The following is an 18,618-nucleotide window of genomic DNA, read 5'->3' on the forward strand; positions in this document are numbered from 1 at the left end:
TTTCGGGTTGTAAAAATGCAAAAACGGTTGAAGTGGGACGATTTCTGATTCTAAAAAGTAATTTTATAATTACGTAAAAATAATCATTATCAATTCTATAAATCCTTATAAAATCATATAATGATCCAAAAATTACCAGAAAAATACCAAAATTACCTATATTTAATTCTGGATAATTAAAAATTATAATATCTAATTTTTATCAGAAATAAACATCCAAATATTATTATCCATCATCAAATAATTCACCAAGATTTACATAAAAATCATATAATAATTATTTATTGATAAAAATAATTACATAATATTTCTCAGACGTTAAAGTAAATGGAACCATTATGGATTAGTGGCCTCATTATTGTCAAGATCACTATTGGAGGATACACAACATTTCCTTCTAGCGTCGTTGCTACATCATCAGTAAATTGATCCCAAGCACAAATCTGAACCACGTTGGTGATATGGAAACAAAGATAGAAAATCATATGAATATTGGAAAACACTGATCGAAACTAAATTTATTGGTGAAAGCATGGTCTTACCTGCCATCAAATAATTCAAAACAAAGAAACGTTTTCTCACCAAATCGTGTATAAACTTGCTTTACTAGTTCAATATTTTGAGCCATGCCAACAATATCTATGCAATGTCATCTAATTAGAATTTGTAAAGGATCATTTAAAATAAAAACAATTATGTCATAAGATACAGAAATACCTATAGCATGTACATGGACCTCATGTTCAGAAAGTGACATTGCAAGTTCAAAAATCTCAGGAATAGTCTTAAGCTCAAACTTGTTCCTTGGAATGGTATTTAATTCAAAAGGAATAGGATGGACAATGGTATCATGTGCGAAAACAATAATCTTATCAGAGGATACAGGTCTCAAAAGTCCTGTAGGCTCCATTACTATAAAGTTATGAATATCATATACGTTTCCTTTAAGTATGATATTGCTAACATCATGCCAAATCACACGATTCACAAATGCAAAGACAAGACAATCCTGCATAACATTGGCTCATTAAAAAACTCTTCTATATAAACATTGATCATATACTACTATTTATAAACTGAAAGACATTACCTCAGAATCAAGCAAAATTAGATTAACACCTCGGAATTGCTGACTGCGAGAAAATGAAGGCCACATCCGAGTAATACGTACACGAACCCTCCAATCAGTCCTAGTGCTATCAACTAATGCAAGATTATTTTCCATGTCGTCCATGACAAAGATGAAAAAAACCAAATGATTATTAAAAGGCTACACAATTTAAACACTCATAGAACATATGTTAACCATATATGTAAAAGGATTATTATGTCAACCATGGATTTAGGTACAAGATTGATGTTAATCCATTTGGCGTAATCTTTACATATGAGTTTGTTAGGATTTGGATTCTGCATAAGTAATCCAATATTCTGAAAATAATTATAATAACTTCACATGGTATAACAATGTCTACGACCTTCAAATTAGAATAAATCGTCTAGTACAATATTTTCAGTAGTGATTTCTTCCTAAACATCTATTGCAACAATTAAAAGCTTAACAGGTACGGAAATTAAGACAAAATATGACGAACATTTTTCTTTTAATTCTACTTAGACTTTTTAATTCGTCAATTTGATGTTACCATTTTTTTAAGTTAAAATACCAAAAGTAGAAGGCAATCAGACATGATTAAGTCTGTTTTGTTATGCATCTCGTATCTCATGATTTTCTTTCAATATTATCTAAGACCATTTACTACGTTTATACAGTTAAACGTTGACAAAATATTTAGCATCAAATGTTACAATCAGGAATTTGAGCAATCCATTTAAATAGTTAAACGCAGAACAAACATGTTGTGTTAGATAATCATGCGAACAATGAAGACCCGGTTGATTTTGAATATAGAAGATGCAGTACAAAATGCTGAAAATGAACAGGATGATAATAAGGCTAATGAACTTCAACAATAAGCAGAATTCAGCAAGGGCATACATTCAAACCATCTAAAAATCCAAAATAAAGTTTTAAACATAAACAATGACTTGTCTCTAAAACTTATTTAGATATCCTTAACGAAAATTCTGATTGAAATAAAAAGTTTTCTTTCATGCGACATCCATGCAATGCATTCTCTTTCCAAATATCAAAAACCACCTTCGACTCTCTCCTCCTGCAAAGGAAACAGTAAGAAATATGTCACTTGTGTTCAATCTTATAGGACATTACTTCTGTAACAAATGCTATATTTACCTTATTTAATTCATCAATCACTATCGGCACCATCATATCCCAAACCCTCAAGCCTGTAACACACATAAATGTATTAAGATATTTATACCCAAAAACAGTTACCGTACAAAGTTTTCAAAACAATCTTTTTACACATACCAATGCTTAAAATTAAAAACCTCCTGTACTCCCGGGTTAATGTAGAATTTGGAGGCCGGAGTATTAGTGATAATAGAGACGCCTTAACAACCAAAAATAACATGTTACAAACGTACAATGTGCTTGTCTAAGTAAATAATATAATAAACTATCTTAACTCCATAAATTTAACCTTTGTACATGATAACTTTGGCACTTGACAGAATAATAATGACTGGTGTCTCTTCACCATCTTCATACAGTGAAGTCATACTTTCAATCAATGCACCCCATATATCCACTTTTAAAGAAACACTTGTAACAAAACACATAGAAACGAACAAAATTTAAATTTAAGTAGATACATTAGTTCAATAAATTTCTAAACGTGTAACTTAATTCTTACTCTGGCCCTTGAGTAACATTGAATCGTATAAGAGGCTAAACTTTAAATATTGTTTTAGTGTTCACCCTTGGCTGGAGATCAGCAACAACTCCTATGATATCTGATAAAGAACAATGTCATATAATTAAAACAAATGCACTTTTTACATTGTTTTGTTAGTATAAAGCATATGAAACTTTTTTATATCTATGGCAAATGTCGTATTTAGAGCATAAGATTCAGGATTTATAGACAACTGAGGTAAACTGATAAATTCAAAATTGTGCCTCTCTATGAAAATCTGGAGTAAGTCGTTTGGATACATAGTTTGGATTGTGGTTAAAGGTGTGAAAACAATTTTTAGCGCAGAAAGAACAGGCCTCAAGATACCAGATGCGTGGGTAGTAATGAAATTTATAATTTCATACATATGACCCTCAATAAAAGTGTTGTCAAGAGAGTTCCATATATCAGCTCTCACAAAAGCCTGCATATGATCATTCTTACAAATAGGAAAACATGTAGGTTACAATAGTATACTCGCAACTATAAACGTGACAACGTAAAACAATCTGTTTTGAACATGAATTGCCTGAGGGTCTAAAAGAATCAAATTACATCCAACAAAAACTCCTTCCCTATTATTAGTATGCCACAATCTTGTGACCCGAACTCGTATCTTCAAGTTTCGGTTGTAAATGTCCAGTGAAGAAAGCGAATGAACTATAACTGGAGCTGAAAGTATTGAAATTTGAAATCAATGTTAAAAGATAACATAATAGTAAAGCCAAGATTTCATATTTGTTCACCATGTAATACAAATTGTATGCAGAATACTAACCCATGATGATTGCAAGATGTGGTATAGAACGTTTCTTATGCAGCTTTGAGTTACAATACAGGAGCAAGTATGATAATATTGGAATTTAAACAAAATGATATGAAAAAGATTTAGATGCATATCTACAACTTTAATTTAGAGATATGATCAGATTACATGTTTTATGCCGCCAAAATTGTTATATGTGATATGTGAGGCTATTAATATAGGATAATGTTAATTACTTTGAAATCTATAAAATCAGTTATGGAGTGAGAGTATAATACTAGTGCATATCTGATTGTACCAAAATATGTATATTTTAATTGTTAATTTTGTTTAGATGATTTCATAAATCAAATTATTAACTATTGCATTGATAGTATAAAAATTCATATTATACACAGAATCGTCAACAAAATGATTGCCTTACTTATATTTATAAATGAATGAAAAAGGAATTAAGTGTTAAGTACACATAAAATCTTTCACAATTAATTAGTATCAAGTACACATACAATATATTTTTCAACCTTAGAAGTTCATAATATGAGACATAATCAATTTGTTTCGCAGATTTGATCAAAAGCATAATGATACATTGATTTATAATTTGGTAATTACTTATTTTACCTAAACGTAACAAACTACTGTCGAAAATCTTATTTTACCAACAAAACGATTCACGTGGACAAAGCTAAGCGAATGCATTAAGTAGATATTAGAAATTTGTTATTACAATATAATATAACACATCATATTTTATATACTCATACAGTGAACACGTAAGTGATCCGATTACAGTCGTAAAATACAGAAAACAAAATTTAAATTTATTAAAGTCAATGGTTATTAGTAATGTGTATTGCGATGATATTATGCCGTAAAATACAAAATTTAAAACTTAATAACAAAATATTAAGAAATCAAAAATCTCGAATAAATAATAATGTTTATAATCCATAATAAGGGCATATTCAATCAAATAAGCTTTTTGATTTTGAAATAAAAACACGAATCGTCAACTTCCATGTTAACATTACGGCATAGTGTTCTAAAAAGAACCATAGTTTTTTTATTCTTATATAGGCTTAATATTGTAATGATATTATGGCGTAGAAAATAAAAGTTAAAACTTCGTCTGAAAAATATTTTACATATTAATTAACTCGAATAAATAGTAATGTTTGTAATCCGTAGTAAGAGCATATTAAGTCTAACAATTTTTGTAGATCAGAGTTTAATATGAATGAATATTTGATAAAAATATTTTAGTTCAAAATAATTTGTCAATCAATAATTAATTGAAATATATATATGCTTGTTTTAGACGTCTATTACTATTTTTAATCCAATTACAAATAAAAAAAATCTAATTGCAAAAATATATTTAAGCCGACTTTAAACAAAAATACCAATTATATTAGTACTTTCTATTTTAATGATATTGTGTCGTATAATTCTCCTTATTTTTGGCTTGTTTAGTTAATAATATTTGTAATCCTTAGTAACGGCATATTCATTCTAAAAAATCCGCAGTTGAGGGTTTAATATGTACGAACATCTGATACCAATTTTTAGGTTCAAAATAATTTATTGAAGAATACTTTATTGAAATATCTATGTTTGTTTTAAATGTCTATTATTATTTTTAATCCAATTACAATTACAAAACATCTTATTACAAAAAAAATGTAATCCGACAAAGAATAAAAATAATATCAATTGTATTTTGGAAACTATTGCTAATTAGATACAAATTACACATTTAAAACTTAATAACATGATATTGAAAAATGAAAAATCTCGAATAATTAGAATTGTTTATAATCCTAATAACGACATATTCAGTCAAATAAACTTATTGGAGAAAAATAATTCACGACATTATTAACTTTTATGATAAGATAGAAGCATACTATTTTAAAAATAATAAATGTATTTTTGTTAGTAGATAAATATTATTTACTTGCTCTTTCAAAATATATTTTTAAAATTTATACATATTCATAATTATGTAATTCGAATGCATAACTAAATTATGTAATCTCACTTAATATTCATAATTATGCAATAATTTAAATTTATTTTATTACATCTTCCCAACTAAATAAATACAAATCATAATTACACATAGAGATGCGTGATGTTTGACTTTTGAGTGGTTCAATAGTTTTTGGTATCTTGATCAAAAAAAATCCTTGCATGCAAAGCCTCATTCAAGTCAATACTACAACTAAACCGCAATCCAACTCTGCACGGACCATCGGCTGAAAACTTTTCCATCTGATCATTCATGGAGGTATGATTCTACTCTCTCCTTCAATTAGGAATGTGATAATTCAATATCAATCTCCAATAGATGTTTATTGTATTTGCTTTGTTCAATCCAGCTCATGTTTATATACAAATAACTATAGTGAATAGCTTACATTGATGATTCTATGAAATTAATCTCATGATAACATTGTGTATTGATTCATATTGGGTATTTTTTCATATAGTATTGCCATATTATTTGTCGACTTATATGGTAAAAATTCAATCCGAATCTTTTAAGTATGTGGTTGATAGTCTTAATCCGTTTTGCCTAGTAGCGTATGTTGTGATTTTGGTTATATTGGTTTACTACTGGGGCAGTCATTGTAAATATTCAAGTCATCTACATTGATTTGTAATGGTATCTGCCATGATTATAATAACATATGTTTAACAATGCTTCTGGATTTTGCATCTGACTGATTCACAGTAGCAAGAGCTACTACAATATTCTGTAATCCATTAACAAAATTATTGTACTTGGATTATAAGCTTAAAAAAATAAAATTATAGTTGTTGCATTGCACAGGTCTCGCTAATTGGCCAATTTGACTTAAGCATTTTTAGTTGCTAATTATTTTAATGTATATTATTCCATCTCAACAGCAAAATTGCGAGGCTGTTAAAATTCCAGACTTCATCATTCAGGTTGATGCCATAACACAACCTATCATGGATGAATTAGTAAATAACTTAATCTTTTATCACAATACATGTACTAACTTTGATAATAGAGTTAATGAATAAGTCATTGCTTATGCCTTCAGAAATTACCACTCTCAATTGTTTCTACATATGGCGAAAAGCTTCCTGGTAATGGATTAATAATGTTACCAAGTGGCCAACGTTTACACTTCTCCTATGAGAAAAACAGGGAAGCCTTAAGTGGAGTTGGGGAACTAAACAATTTGTTTAAAGATGGCATTGGTTGTAAACTTCTTCTCTGCTACAAAGGTGAAGGAAAATTATGGGGTCACATTTTTGATAAGACGGGCTGTGAAATCGAGTATGTCATACCAGAAGATCCAAATTTCTATGTGGCTAAGCAAGGTAAAACTCTAATCTGCTCTTCACTATATGGCTGACCATTGGTATTATTTTAAGGCATGACTGTAATGATACTTTTTACAACTTTATCAGCCAATGTTGTTGGAGCTGGATGGAAACTTTTAGTTGAAGTTAATGAGAATACAATCTATGATGGCTTGGTTGTAAGTTATTTTCTTATAAACTTGTAAAATGCTTCAATCAGGAAAAAATTTCTATTTACGTAATAGGAACACATAGGATAAATATGTAATCAATTTTGATGCAGGATATTCCACATCCTTTCATGGCATGATTTGGAAAGCATATTCCCGATGTTGTTCTCTACTGTCTCCCTTTGGACATAGTGTTTACAAGTTATTTCTGTAAATATGAGAAAAGGTTATTTGGTCTCAATAAAATCCCAACAAATATTGAACTCAACTTGGGAGATTTTATTGTGTCCATAAACTGGGAAGCTGGTCAGTTTGATGGTGTCATTTTTGACAAATATGGAGTGCAAAGGATGTTTGGAAATCAGACCCCAAAGCCTGGTGAAAACTCTACTAATAACATCTCTGTTTGCACATCATATTAATTGATGTTCATTGCTGAACTTATATAGACTATTTCTGGTTTATATTTAACTGATTATTTACCTCAATTAGAAAATACACATTTAAAGATATAAATGATCTTTTTGTTGATGTAGAGAATGTCCAGGGAACATAGTTGAGGGATAATGGAATGGAGATGAATTGGACTGAAAACATCTCATGACCATGTTGTCATTTCTGCTGAACTATTCCAATGTTTTAACTTATGCTACCATCAAAAACATGTAATGTTGATACAATCGCCAATTCTTTTGGCTTGGATTTCGCTTGTAGACGTATCATTGCAAACTTGGCATTTTCCATGTTTGGTATGACTGAGTTGTTGAGATTTTTTATAATGATCGACTAAAGATGCCATTGGGCTTATGTATTAATTCCTTTGGTGATTCCATTAAGGTGCTTAACTAATCATAGTATCAACTCATAACCTATGAATTGCGCATATAATTTTGGGGTCTACTGAAAATGCATATGATACCCCACGTGTAGATTTAAAACACATGTGAATTACACTTCTATTATAACTAATATCTCATGAAAACTATAGTTTCACAATCATGGTTTCAATGACTACAAATTTGGAAACTCAGGGATTTCGTAAGTTCGTGATATTTACAAACTGACCACGGGTAACAATTTTGAGGTTATCTTTCTATGACATAGTTGATTTTCTGTCCAAAATATGGCCAATTATGTATTCTGCCTTATTTGTAATTGTGGTTTTGACATCATAAATTCTATAATTATATAATTCCTATCTCTATGATATCTTTATTTATTGTAACAAAATAGCATATCCTACAATCTATCTTGGACTACATACCAAATTAACTTCATTTACATCTTCAAAACACATATATTAAAGCACATGTTTCATCTTAATTTGAACAATAGCAAATAACAATAATATTACATTCAACATAAAAGCTATAAATTACAAAAGTTAAGATACCAAATGTTTCTATTTCGTACTAAATTCAATAAAACTACAACAAATCAGTCACAAACTTCACCAAGCAAGATCTTGAACAAAAGTAACTTCAATTTGCAGTGACCACAACCTGAATTCCATATGTGTGACATGGTTAAACTTTCATTGAAAAATTCACCTTCTTCATGGTACTTCTCCTTCACAGTCAACTCACAGAGTGAATACCAAAGCTGTTCACCAAAAGGATTACCTTCAATCCTGTTTATTGGGTTTTTATTTCTTGCATTTGGACAAAATTTAGAAAGAGGAAGCAAATTGTCTACATCAGATATATACCAGTATATATCCTCAAGCAAATGAACAATTTCTACTAACTTCAATTTAAGATCAACCATTCCAAGAATATGAGACATTTCTTCTACAACCTGATGTTTCTCATATGGTCTATAGACGGCTCTAAAAAACAAAACTAAAATAAGATGGAAAATGATTACTAGAGAGAAAAGAGAGAGTTTCATGATTACGATCCACATTATTGCGCATGAAAAGCATTCGAACCGAGTTATAAAACATAGCTTGCTCAACTTCAAGAGGAATGGCAAAACGAATAAAGCCATGAAATTGGTCACACCTAACTTCAAGATAATGATGATGATACTGGTATAGAGCATCCAGTTGAGCTTCTGCAACATCTCCTTAACTTAGATTCAGTTCGCTTTGGTGAAATAGGCCATCAACAACTTTCCAAACATGTGAAAGCTATCAAGATCGTGTATTATGAATGCAAACAATATAGCCATAATATCAGTATCAACAGTGAAAATGTTAAAGTTTGCCATGATAAGGTGAGGTTAGTAATTTGGTAATGAAGCACAATTAGAATGATAACTGATTATGCTAAGGTCTAAATAAAATTAACTACTCAATGCAACTGTTATATATTTTAAGGCGGGCAAACTTGGAGTTATTCAACTTTGTATAAATGTAAAATGCTTTATGTATTTCAATTACTTGAGTTAACTGCATTGAATGTGAAGAAAAACTCTTCATTTTCTACCCTACTTTGCCATTCTTTAAAGATTTGTAACTTTAGAAATGCATAATTATTAAATGGTAGTAACTTGGATTATTGGAAAGTACTACTACATTATTATGACTCGTAATAATAAAAAAAATTACCAAAATATTTTTGCCTTGTGGGAATAAACATAATCATTACTTTAATTGATAAACGTGCCAGTAACAAAATACAACATTATAGGTAATCGAAAAATTTAGGAGTGGATAATGCATGTAACATCAAATCAAACATATTTACACATTCACATATTTACTAAGTACAATAATTATTTACCTTGGTATATAGAACCAAACTATACATTATTTTTACATATATACATAAGGATTCAGTACATATATCTAATGAACAAGAATAAACACAAACAATTGAACATGCTTAAAAGTTCACAACCACACCATCCTGAACTGGTTCAGGGTCATCAACTACACGATCTTGAAATCGGGCTTGTGCAGGACAAATACCTAAATCCATATTAAGAAATTCTTGAATGTTGTTAACAGGTTGATCCAATGTCTACAAATCATGGAGATTTTGTCTACCAATAGATTCCAAGCGTCTTGCAACAGAGTTCCTTTGCAGACGAATGTTAGGATCATTAAGACGTGAAAGGATATGTCTGAAAGTGCTCCTAGTATGTTGTGTTAATCCATCCTCTCTGTAGTACTTGCATTCACGGTAAGCTTGGATATTATCAGTCTCAATGATAACTTTGCTATACTCGTCTTGAAATGCTCTACGCATTCCTATCAAAACAGCCGATAAAGCACTATTCAGATTAGTTAGGCCTGGAATGGTGCCATATGTTCATCAAAGAAGAAAGCCAGTAGAATCTCTCACAACAACGCCAATGCCATTTCTATTCTGGCCTTCAGGAGCATTTGGAACGAACTCACTATGAACATTTATCTTGATCCAACCTTGAGCAGGGATACCCATACATGATCAACATGTTCCATGATTATCTTATCCGTGTTTTTTTATTCTTACTATAACTTTTAAAAACCAACTAATCTCAAGCATAATGACACACTTCTATAAATACAAAAGGGTACAGAGATGTGACTATTGGAGAATGGATGTAGAGTTTTATTCATATAACTATTTTTTGGTTTCATAACTAACTTCAAACAGTTATAACTATCTACTATTAACTACCTATAACAAATATAACTAAAAAAATGCATCGAAATTTTGGTGTTCCTCTTCATATTGCATTATAAATGAAAAATATGCTTAACCAAACTTATGAATTAGACGATAAATAAAGCCAAAATGCAATCTTGATAGATTCTAATATAATAACAAACTTGGAACAACCGGAAATAACGTTCAGAGTTCAATATGATAAGGAAATTTCATAAATAAAAACTTAGGAAATTGGATTGCAAGATCGAATGCAGCATCCATGCCATAAAAAAGATGCACATCATCACTTCTCCTGTAATATTATAGCATTTTTCTGTAAGAAATGCATAACTTAACAAATGAACCCAATGACTAATATTAATATTTACCATTTTGATCTTCTTACTGAAAGATTTGCAAGATCATGGGGTCTTTGAACTCTCAACCTGATCAAATGACTAAAATGTGTACGTTTAGTCAATCATGTTAAAATATATTCCAAAATATGCAATCACAGTAATTTATGAAAGAAATGTCATACCTCTGACAAATCAAGGGTAGGGAAATCTACATGATTGGAGGATTCAGAATTCGACATGGAATATATGTTTGAATCATACATGTCTTGCGCTTTGATGATAAAATTTGCAGAAACATCTATGGCTGCATGAACTTCAACAACAGCAAAATTTTATTTCCCGTCCATGTCATGCAGAGATGCAGGAAATACTTTAGCAGCGACCTCTTCCTGTTTTAGTAATTAAGTCATACAAAAATTTAGTCTGTATTGGAAACAATTTATAATCTGGAAATAAATTTTTTTAAAAAAATTGCTTGAACCTTTGTTTGCTTCAAATAAAGATGTGAAGCGGAGCATCCTATGAGCCGTTTCACAACACGATCCATGAGAAGAATGCTACATGAGAAAGATTGATCTAAAACAACAGCCTTAACACTGAATCTGTGAGTGAAAAAAATATTAAATAATTTACATTTCATAATCAAAATATATTGTACAAACCAAATATTTAATATATTATTTCCTATGTGTCAATACCTTTTTTCAGCCACAGAAAAAGTGCGATTACATTTACCACATTTAAATCTATTCCCAACTTCAACAACTTCTAAATGACATTTGCTACATGAATATGAAAACCAAGGATGTCCTTCCTCCAACTTAGTAATTGTGAAACCATAATATAATTTTTTCTGCAATTGATCATTTTAAGGATAATGTTAAAAATGAAAAGTATATTGCATATAATTCAAAGATAATGCTCTTAAATTGCTGTCAAAAAATAATTAACCTCAACACTGCCAGCAAAATTACCAATTAAAATTTTCAGGTTTATTAACTCATAAGGAGATGCCAATATTAAAGCATAGCTATTATCTGCATCATCCCTCGGCGGCTTGCAGCCTTCAAGTTCAAGCCTACACATGATATGATGTACATATGATATACAATCTGGACAAAATATGGAAAATGAGTAAAAGTTTATAAGATTGTACATGTTTCTCATCTCAATTACACAGTCATCATCAAGATTGAAATATACTTTCGAGGATGCCAAGCTGCTGATTTGAAGCGTATCTAACATATTAAAGCAATATGGATCTTACATATAATGTAATTGAATATAACCGTGTGTAACCTTACTGACAAATTAGTACATAGCATCAAATACTAAAGATCAAACCGTTGTATGTTCCTAGCTTTGCGCTTGTCAGGATTACAATAACATTTTCCTCATGGTCATATTTCTCATATTGATCATTGAAAAATTTCGCCATATCTCCCTATATACCAACCCTGTGCTTATTGCTATAATGTAATCAAGTAAAGATTTAATTACTTATAGAGGAAGGTCTCAAAATTGATAACAACGCTAAAAATAATAAAATATTGTATGCTGAATTAAAGGAATAACCTTGCATCACAAATTTTGAATCGAACAATATCCCTATCTCCAAACTTAGTGGGGATTTTGCTTACTTTAATAAAGTCTTCAACAACTCCAATTATATCTACAATATATAAACACATGGATTGTTTTAGGTCACACACACTGTAGAAGGGGGTTGAATACAGTGTTTATCACAATCAAATCGAATATAAGAACTCAAGTAACAGAAAACAGATTTTATTTAACATAATAAACTATGTTACAATATGGAACTGTCATCTCTCAGTGATGAACAAATTATCACGAGAGCTGCTAGAGTTACAAAGAATAATAACTTCGATAATCGTAACACTTATAGTATAAACTCTATGCCTGTGTTTATATACTACACAGTTACAAGATAATCTTTTAATTGATATGGAATATAATTATGCTTCATAATATATCAACTAGTTATCTTTTCTTCCAAGTATTCTATTCTTCATAGAATTCCTTCTTCATGCACAATTCTTTCTGTCTTAGTCTCGATCTTTTTTCCTTTCAATCAGCTGCCTGCCTTATCTGAAAGTCATCTTAAGTCCTGATATTATCTCCTGATAAATATCTTCTGAACCTTAAGTTCTGATAACTTAAGTTCTGATATCTGAAGTTCTGTCTTCAGTATAAGTGTTGATTTCCAGTTAAGTATTGATTTGTCCTGTAAGGTAAGATCTGAAAACTAAACATAAATCATATTATACATGACATTATCAAATATATCTAACAATCTCCCCCAACTTGTAAATTAGCATAATATACAAGTTCAACAGATATTTGATGATGTCAAAAATATTAAATACAAATGCATGAGAATTTGACTAGATAACTACAACATACAGTCCTTTCAGCTTTACCATCTTTAACTTTTGATAATAGCTTCAGTCTGTATAAACTTCAGAATTTAAGTAGTTGTAGATCTTTGACTTGGCTTCAATTACTTCTGATCTCTTTGATATCAGGAGTTGTTCTGAGATAGTTCTTTAACAAACATCTCTCATCATATTCAAGTTCATTAACCATCCTCCTTTTAGCATTCTTCAATTCAGATGTATCTTTTACGGTTTGAAAAATAGCTGCTCTGAGATCATTTATCTTAGCTTTTCTTATCTCCTGATCTAGTCTGATTAAATATGCCTTGTCAGACTCAAGATTGAATTCCACAGCCTTATAACCCATAAAAGTAGTTATAATCTGAGCAGTGTTAGGCTTCATATCGACAATATCACCCTTTTGATCTCTGTACTTGGGACAATATGTGCTGTCAGACTTTACAGAGTAAAGCTTCTTCTGTCTTTGAATTTGAGTTTTCAAATAATTTGCAGCACTATCTGTTAATCTGTTCTTCGCTTGAAGTAAGAATTGAACATGTTCCAGTTCCTCAAAATACTTCAGTGGTATAGCATTCTGCCTAATATGGTATACCCTTCCATCTGTCATAAAATATAACAAGATATGTTCTTTCAAGAAGGTATGGTAAACCATTTGTACAGATTCAAGTCGATTCAATCTTTCAGGAGTTGCTCCAACACCTGGTTCACTTAAAGAAGTTGGATCATTGGTTGTGTTATGTATTCTTCTTTCATCAGCACTACCCAATCCAGATTTATCTCTTGCTTCTTTTCCTGTAACAACTCTTGCTTCAAAACCACTTGTTTCAGTCTTCAAAGATTGAGTTTGTTTAGCTTTGGTGAATCCTGGTCGGAGTAACTTTGAAGGTTTAACATGAGCAATGTCAGAGGTTTCCTTTTCCTTATCTTCTGATATCAAGCCAACTTGAGCTAAGTCAGAGGTTGCTTGCTTCACTGTCATATCAGAACTTACTGACTCTTGACTCTGAACAACATGAGCTATGTCAGAGGTTGTTTGAAAAATCTTCTTATGCATCAGAGTAAGATTAGCATCTGTTTCTTCATCAATTATTTCTTCATCAATAACTGGCATATAAACCTTTATAGGTTCATCAAATTTTTCTTTCCCTTAGACCTTGGATCTATCTCCACTTGTGATTTGGCTTTAATTGCCTTAGGATTTGTCCTTTCTTTTATCACAAAGCCTCTAGCCTCAGGAAGTTTCTTTTCAACAACAGAAGCTTTAGATTTGAAGTTGACTTTTTCTAACTTAAGTCTAGCTTCTTCTTCCTTTAGACTCTCAAAGTCCATTCCTAGATTTTCTTTCAGAAATAATTGTCTTGAAATTTCCTCATTAAGTTCCAGATGTTCATCAGAACTTATCCTTTTACCAGTATCAGAACTTATTCTTCTCCCAGTATCAAAACTTGTTCTTTGACTTGTAGTTCCAGCTTTACTTGATGAAAATCCTTTGCCTTGACCTTGACCTCTACCCTTGTTAGAGTTTCCCTGGTTATCATTTTCATCATCCTTTCCTTTCAGTGTCTGAATAGATTTGCATTTGGACTTAATCACTTTCTCCCCCTTCTTGGCATCAGCAGGTAATAGAAGAGAGACAAGCAATTCCACTGAGGATTGGATTTCATTGAGTTGATTTTGGTGAGAAGCTTGATTCTTCAGAATTTCTTCAATTTGAGCTTGTTGCTTCTCCTGAGTTTTCTCAATGTAGGCAATTCTGTCAAAGGCTGGCTTGAAAACTCTATTCTTTTCAAGTTTCAGATTCATATCTTGCTGGATCAAGTTTTCTTGAATTTTATTCACCTTGTCATGAGTTATTGTGTGTTGACCTTGAAGGTGCCTTGTACTCAATGCAGTAACTCTCAGTTGTGCCTTGAAATCATCATTTATCAGCATTTCATCAGCTTTTGTAAGATGCTCAACACAAATCTTTTCAAAAGGAACAAAACTAACTGAGTTCCATTCTTTAGTCCACTCCTTTCCTCTAGGAGTTTCAGTCCAAGGTACTGGTGTTTCCCTTGTAACAAACTTCTTGACTAAATCAGCTTTATGAACAGTTTGTTGAGGTGCATGTCCTGATGGACCGGCTGCATCAGCATCTAAATTGGCAGCAACTTCACCAGTAATTTCTTCATTGGCAGCATCAAACTTGTAGATCCTGCAGTATCAGCATCCTCTGGTAAAACAGCAGTATGTGAGGCTATAGAGCCTTCAACATCATCCTCTAAATTCTGATCTGCAGCCAGGTTCTGATCAACATTCAAAAGTGATGTTGTTGGTGGAGTGAGTTGAATTTGTGGAGCTTCCAAGTACAAAACCTCAGGCACAATCAGGTTATTTCAGCACTTGTACCCGGTTTTTCAATATGTACTGGATCAATTATAGGTGACATAGAAGGTGTAGGCATTTTATCTTGAGCAGTTTCTGGTTGTGTAGTTTCTGGTTGTGCAGAAGGAAGTAATTCAATAACAACTAGTTCTGTTTAGATCAGAGATTCCTGATCCCCTTCCTTAGTTGCTTCCACTACATCTGAATCTGACTCAACTATGTTCCTATGAGCTCTCTGTTTCTTTACTTTTCTCAAAGGTGGAGACACTGTAGGAGTTTTATCATCAGAATTTAATTTTCTAAGCCTTTTGAGGGGCTTAGAACTCTCAGTTACCGTATCTTTCTGAGAAGAAATCTTCTCAGCTTCTACAATAATAGGTTCTGATATAGAAACCTGTTCCTTAGCTGTTTTCTCAAATCAACATAATTTAATCAAAACATTCATCACAAAATAAGATTAAAAGTCGATGAAGTAAAGATTAAAAAATTGCAATTAAACATGCACAATCACATAATTTGAGAAACATAGAACAAATCTTGCAATTAATCAAAATTTCATTAATATATCAGATGATTACATTCGATGAAATTTATCAATTACATGCAAAACTACAAGATAGTCCTATTCTACGATTCCTAACATCAACAGCTTTAGTCCTAAGCTAAGAAGCCTGACAAAGCTGGCGGTGAAGAGAAACGGATGGATAAAAATTAATTCTTCTTCCTACTTTCAACAAAGAGAATAGCAAGAAGAATGATTTGCTCCTGATGTCGAAGAATACGAAGATGAGCTTCTCTTTGGAAAGACAACAAGTCATTTTTAATGTTCTCTGGAAGTTGAATCCAGAGGACAAATGGAATGTTATTGATAGGATATGACGTCGGAATTCCATTTCGAAAAATGTGCACAGTTTCGATGCCATAGTTGTAAAACCAACTAAAATGAGCCATTGTTTGAGAGAAATGACCAGATGTGGTTTTACTGATGAATGACCAGTCATTTAAATAGGCAATGGAATACTAAGGGACGCGAGGAATGGGCAACAATTAAAAGTAAAAATAATGACCCCTCGACTCCCTAAACTGATGTGTAATAATAACAGTCAGTAAAAGATCTAAAACCAGAGTTAATGGGCACGGGATATAATGATAATTACTGTGCGCATGCAGTTTTTCAAGACATACACGCTAACCACTAACCAATAATGATTATGACTGTTTTATCTCACATTAACCAATATTCTGTAAAAATATTATCGTTCAAGTAATGACCAAAAATAAACCAAGTAAATAAATACTGTCACGTCAGCATCAAAACTTGATTATTATCAGGATTTAAAAGTCATCAGAATATGGCTCCTTAACTCGAAAAGTGAATGTGTATTCCTGTAATTCTTCACACAAATACTGATATGGTTTCATCAGAACTTAATCATCAGAACTTCCATCAGAACTAGTCCTCAGAATTTATGCAATCTGACACATAAACTGTTCATCTAAAACAACGTTGATCTCCACAGTAATTTTCATCATTCATATGGAGTGTAAGTGTGTGCATTAAGCTAAATATCAGACAAAGAGTAAAGTCTGATTCACTTCAGTACATCTTAGAAATAAGGAATAACTAAGAACTTTGCTCAAAATCTGTCATTATTCTGAGGTCTACTTTAGAATGAGTTCATACATGAGTCCACCTCAACTGTTTTGTGCTCATTTTATGAATCTTTTGAAATTCTATTTTACAGTGGCTTCTCAGTGTAAGTGAGTCACGACTGCTTATCAAAATTTATGCTGTTATTAGAGTATTTCTCCAGTAATCATAGAGTGTGAAAAGTTACCAAGAAAATTTTATTTTGCTTTTCTAATGCATATTACTTAATACCAGCAATGCACTTGGGTCTTCCCTTCCACATTTTTACTCTTGATCTCAAAGGAGTACCTGATTTTATTTCTTTTCTTTTCTTTTTCTTTTGATAAGTGAGGCTTATCAGCACTTAGTACATCCACTAGATTTACTAACATCAGAACTTAACAGATTAGAAGCACTATTCTAGTTTTTGACTTAGTAATAAGATACACAAAGTAAACTTAACTAAGCTCAACATCAGAATTTGCTTGTGTTAAAAGATTTCCACATAAACAATTACTTCGAACATGGGATCTTTAGTATATTAAAGACTACTAGGTTAGCATCTAGCACAGTTATCCTCATTGGATTGAATAGTCACAGAAACATTCATATCACTATCACAGTTTAGAAATTCATATCAGACAACAATCAGCACTTAGAAAATTTCTAATTAAGCACAGAATACACAAAAATAGTAATATCTGTAAATACTGATCATAAAGTCTGATGTATCAGAACATAAACTAAGCAGATTTAGAGAAAGAACCTGAAACCATTCCAAGTTCATTTACCAATCTTGTAAAAGTAGCTCCACACAGTGGTTTTGTGAAGATATCTGCTAGTTGTTGATCTGTTGGAACAAAATGCAATTCCACTGTACCTTAATCCACATGTTCTCTTATGAAGTGGTACCTAATGCTGATGTGCTTTGTCATTGAGTGCTGAACTGGATAACCTGTCATAACAATAGCACTTTGATTATCACAATAAATAGGGATTTTAGAAAATTCTAACCCATAATCCAGTAACTGATTCTTCATCCAAAGAATCTATGCACAACAGCTTCCTACATCAATGTACTCTGCTTCTGCATTTGATGTGGAAATTGACTTCTGTTTCTTGCTAAACCAAGAAATCAATCTGCCTCCAAGAAATTGGCAGCTTCCA

General features: G+C 31.5%; 1 protein-coding gene across 1 annotated transcript; it reads right to left on the bottom strand.

The window, feature by feature from the left end:
* Window positions 1–11,369: 11,369 nt before the first annotated feature.
* LOC141660952 (uncharacterized) lies at window positions 11,370–12,475 on the bottom strand. Its single transcript, XM_074467928.1, has 6 exons — window positions 12,382–12,475; window positions 12,194–12,275; window positions 11,989–12,115; window positions 11,736–11,890; window positions 11,519–11,639; window positions 11,370–11,426 (listed from the first exon to the last, which is right to left on the bottom strand). Exons 1-6 carry the CDS (start codon window positions 12,473–12,475, stop codon window positions 11,370–11,372), a joined length of 636 nt encoding a protein of 211 aa, XP_074324029.1.
* Window positions 12,476–18,618: the final 6,143 nt, after the last annotated feature.

This window comes from Apium graveolens, chromosome 5 (assembly GCF_009905375.1).
Source record: "Apium graveolens cultivar Ventura chromosome 5, ASM990537v1, whole genome shotgun sequence".
Lineage (NCBI taxonomy): Eukaryota > Viridiplantae > Streptophyta > Magnoliopsida > Apiales > Apiaceae > Apium > Apium graveolens.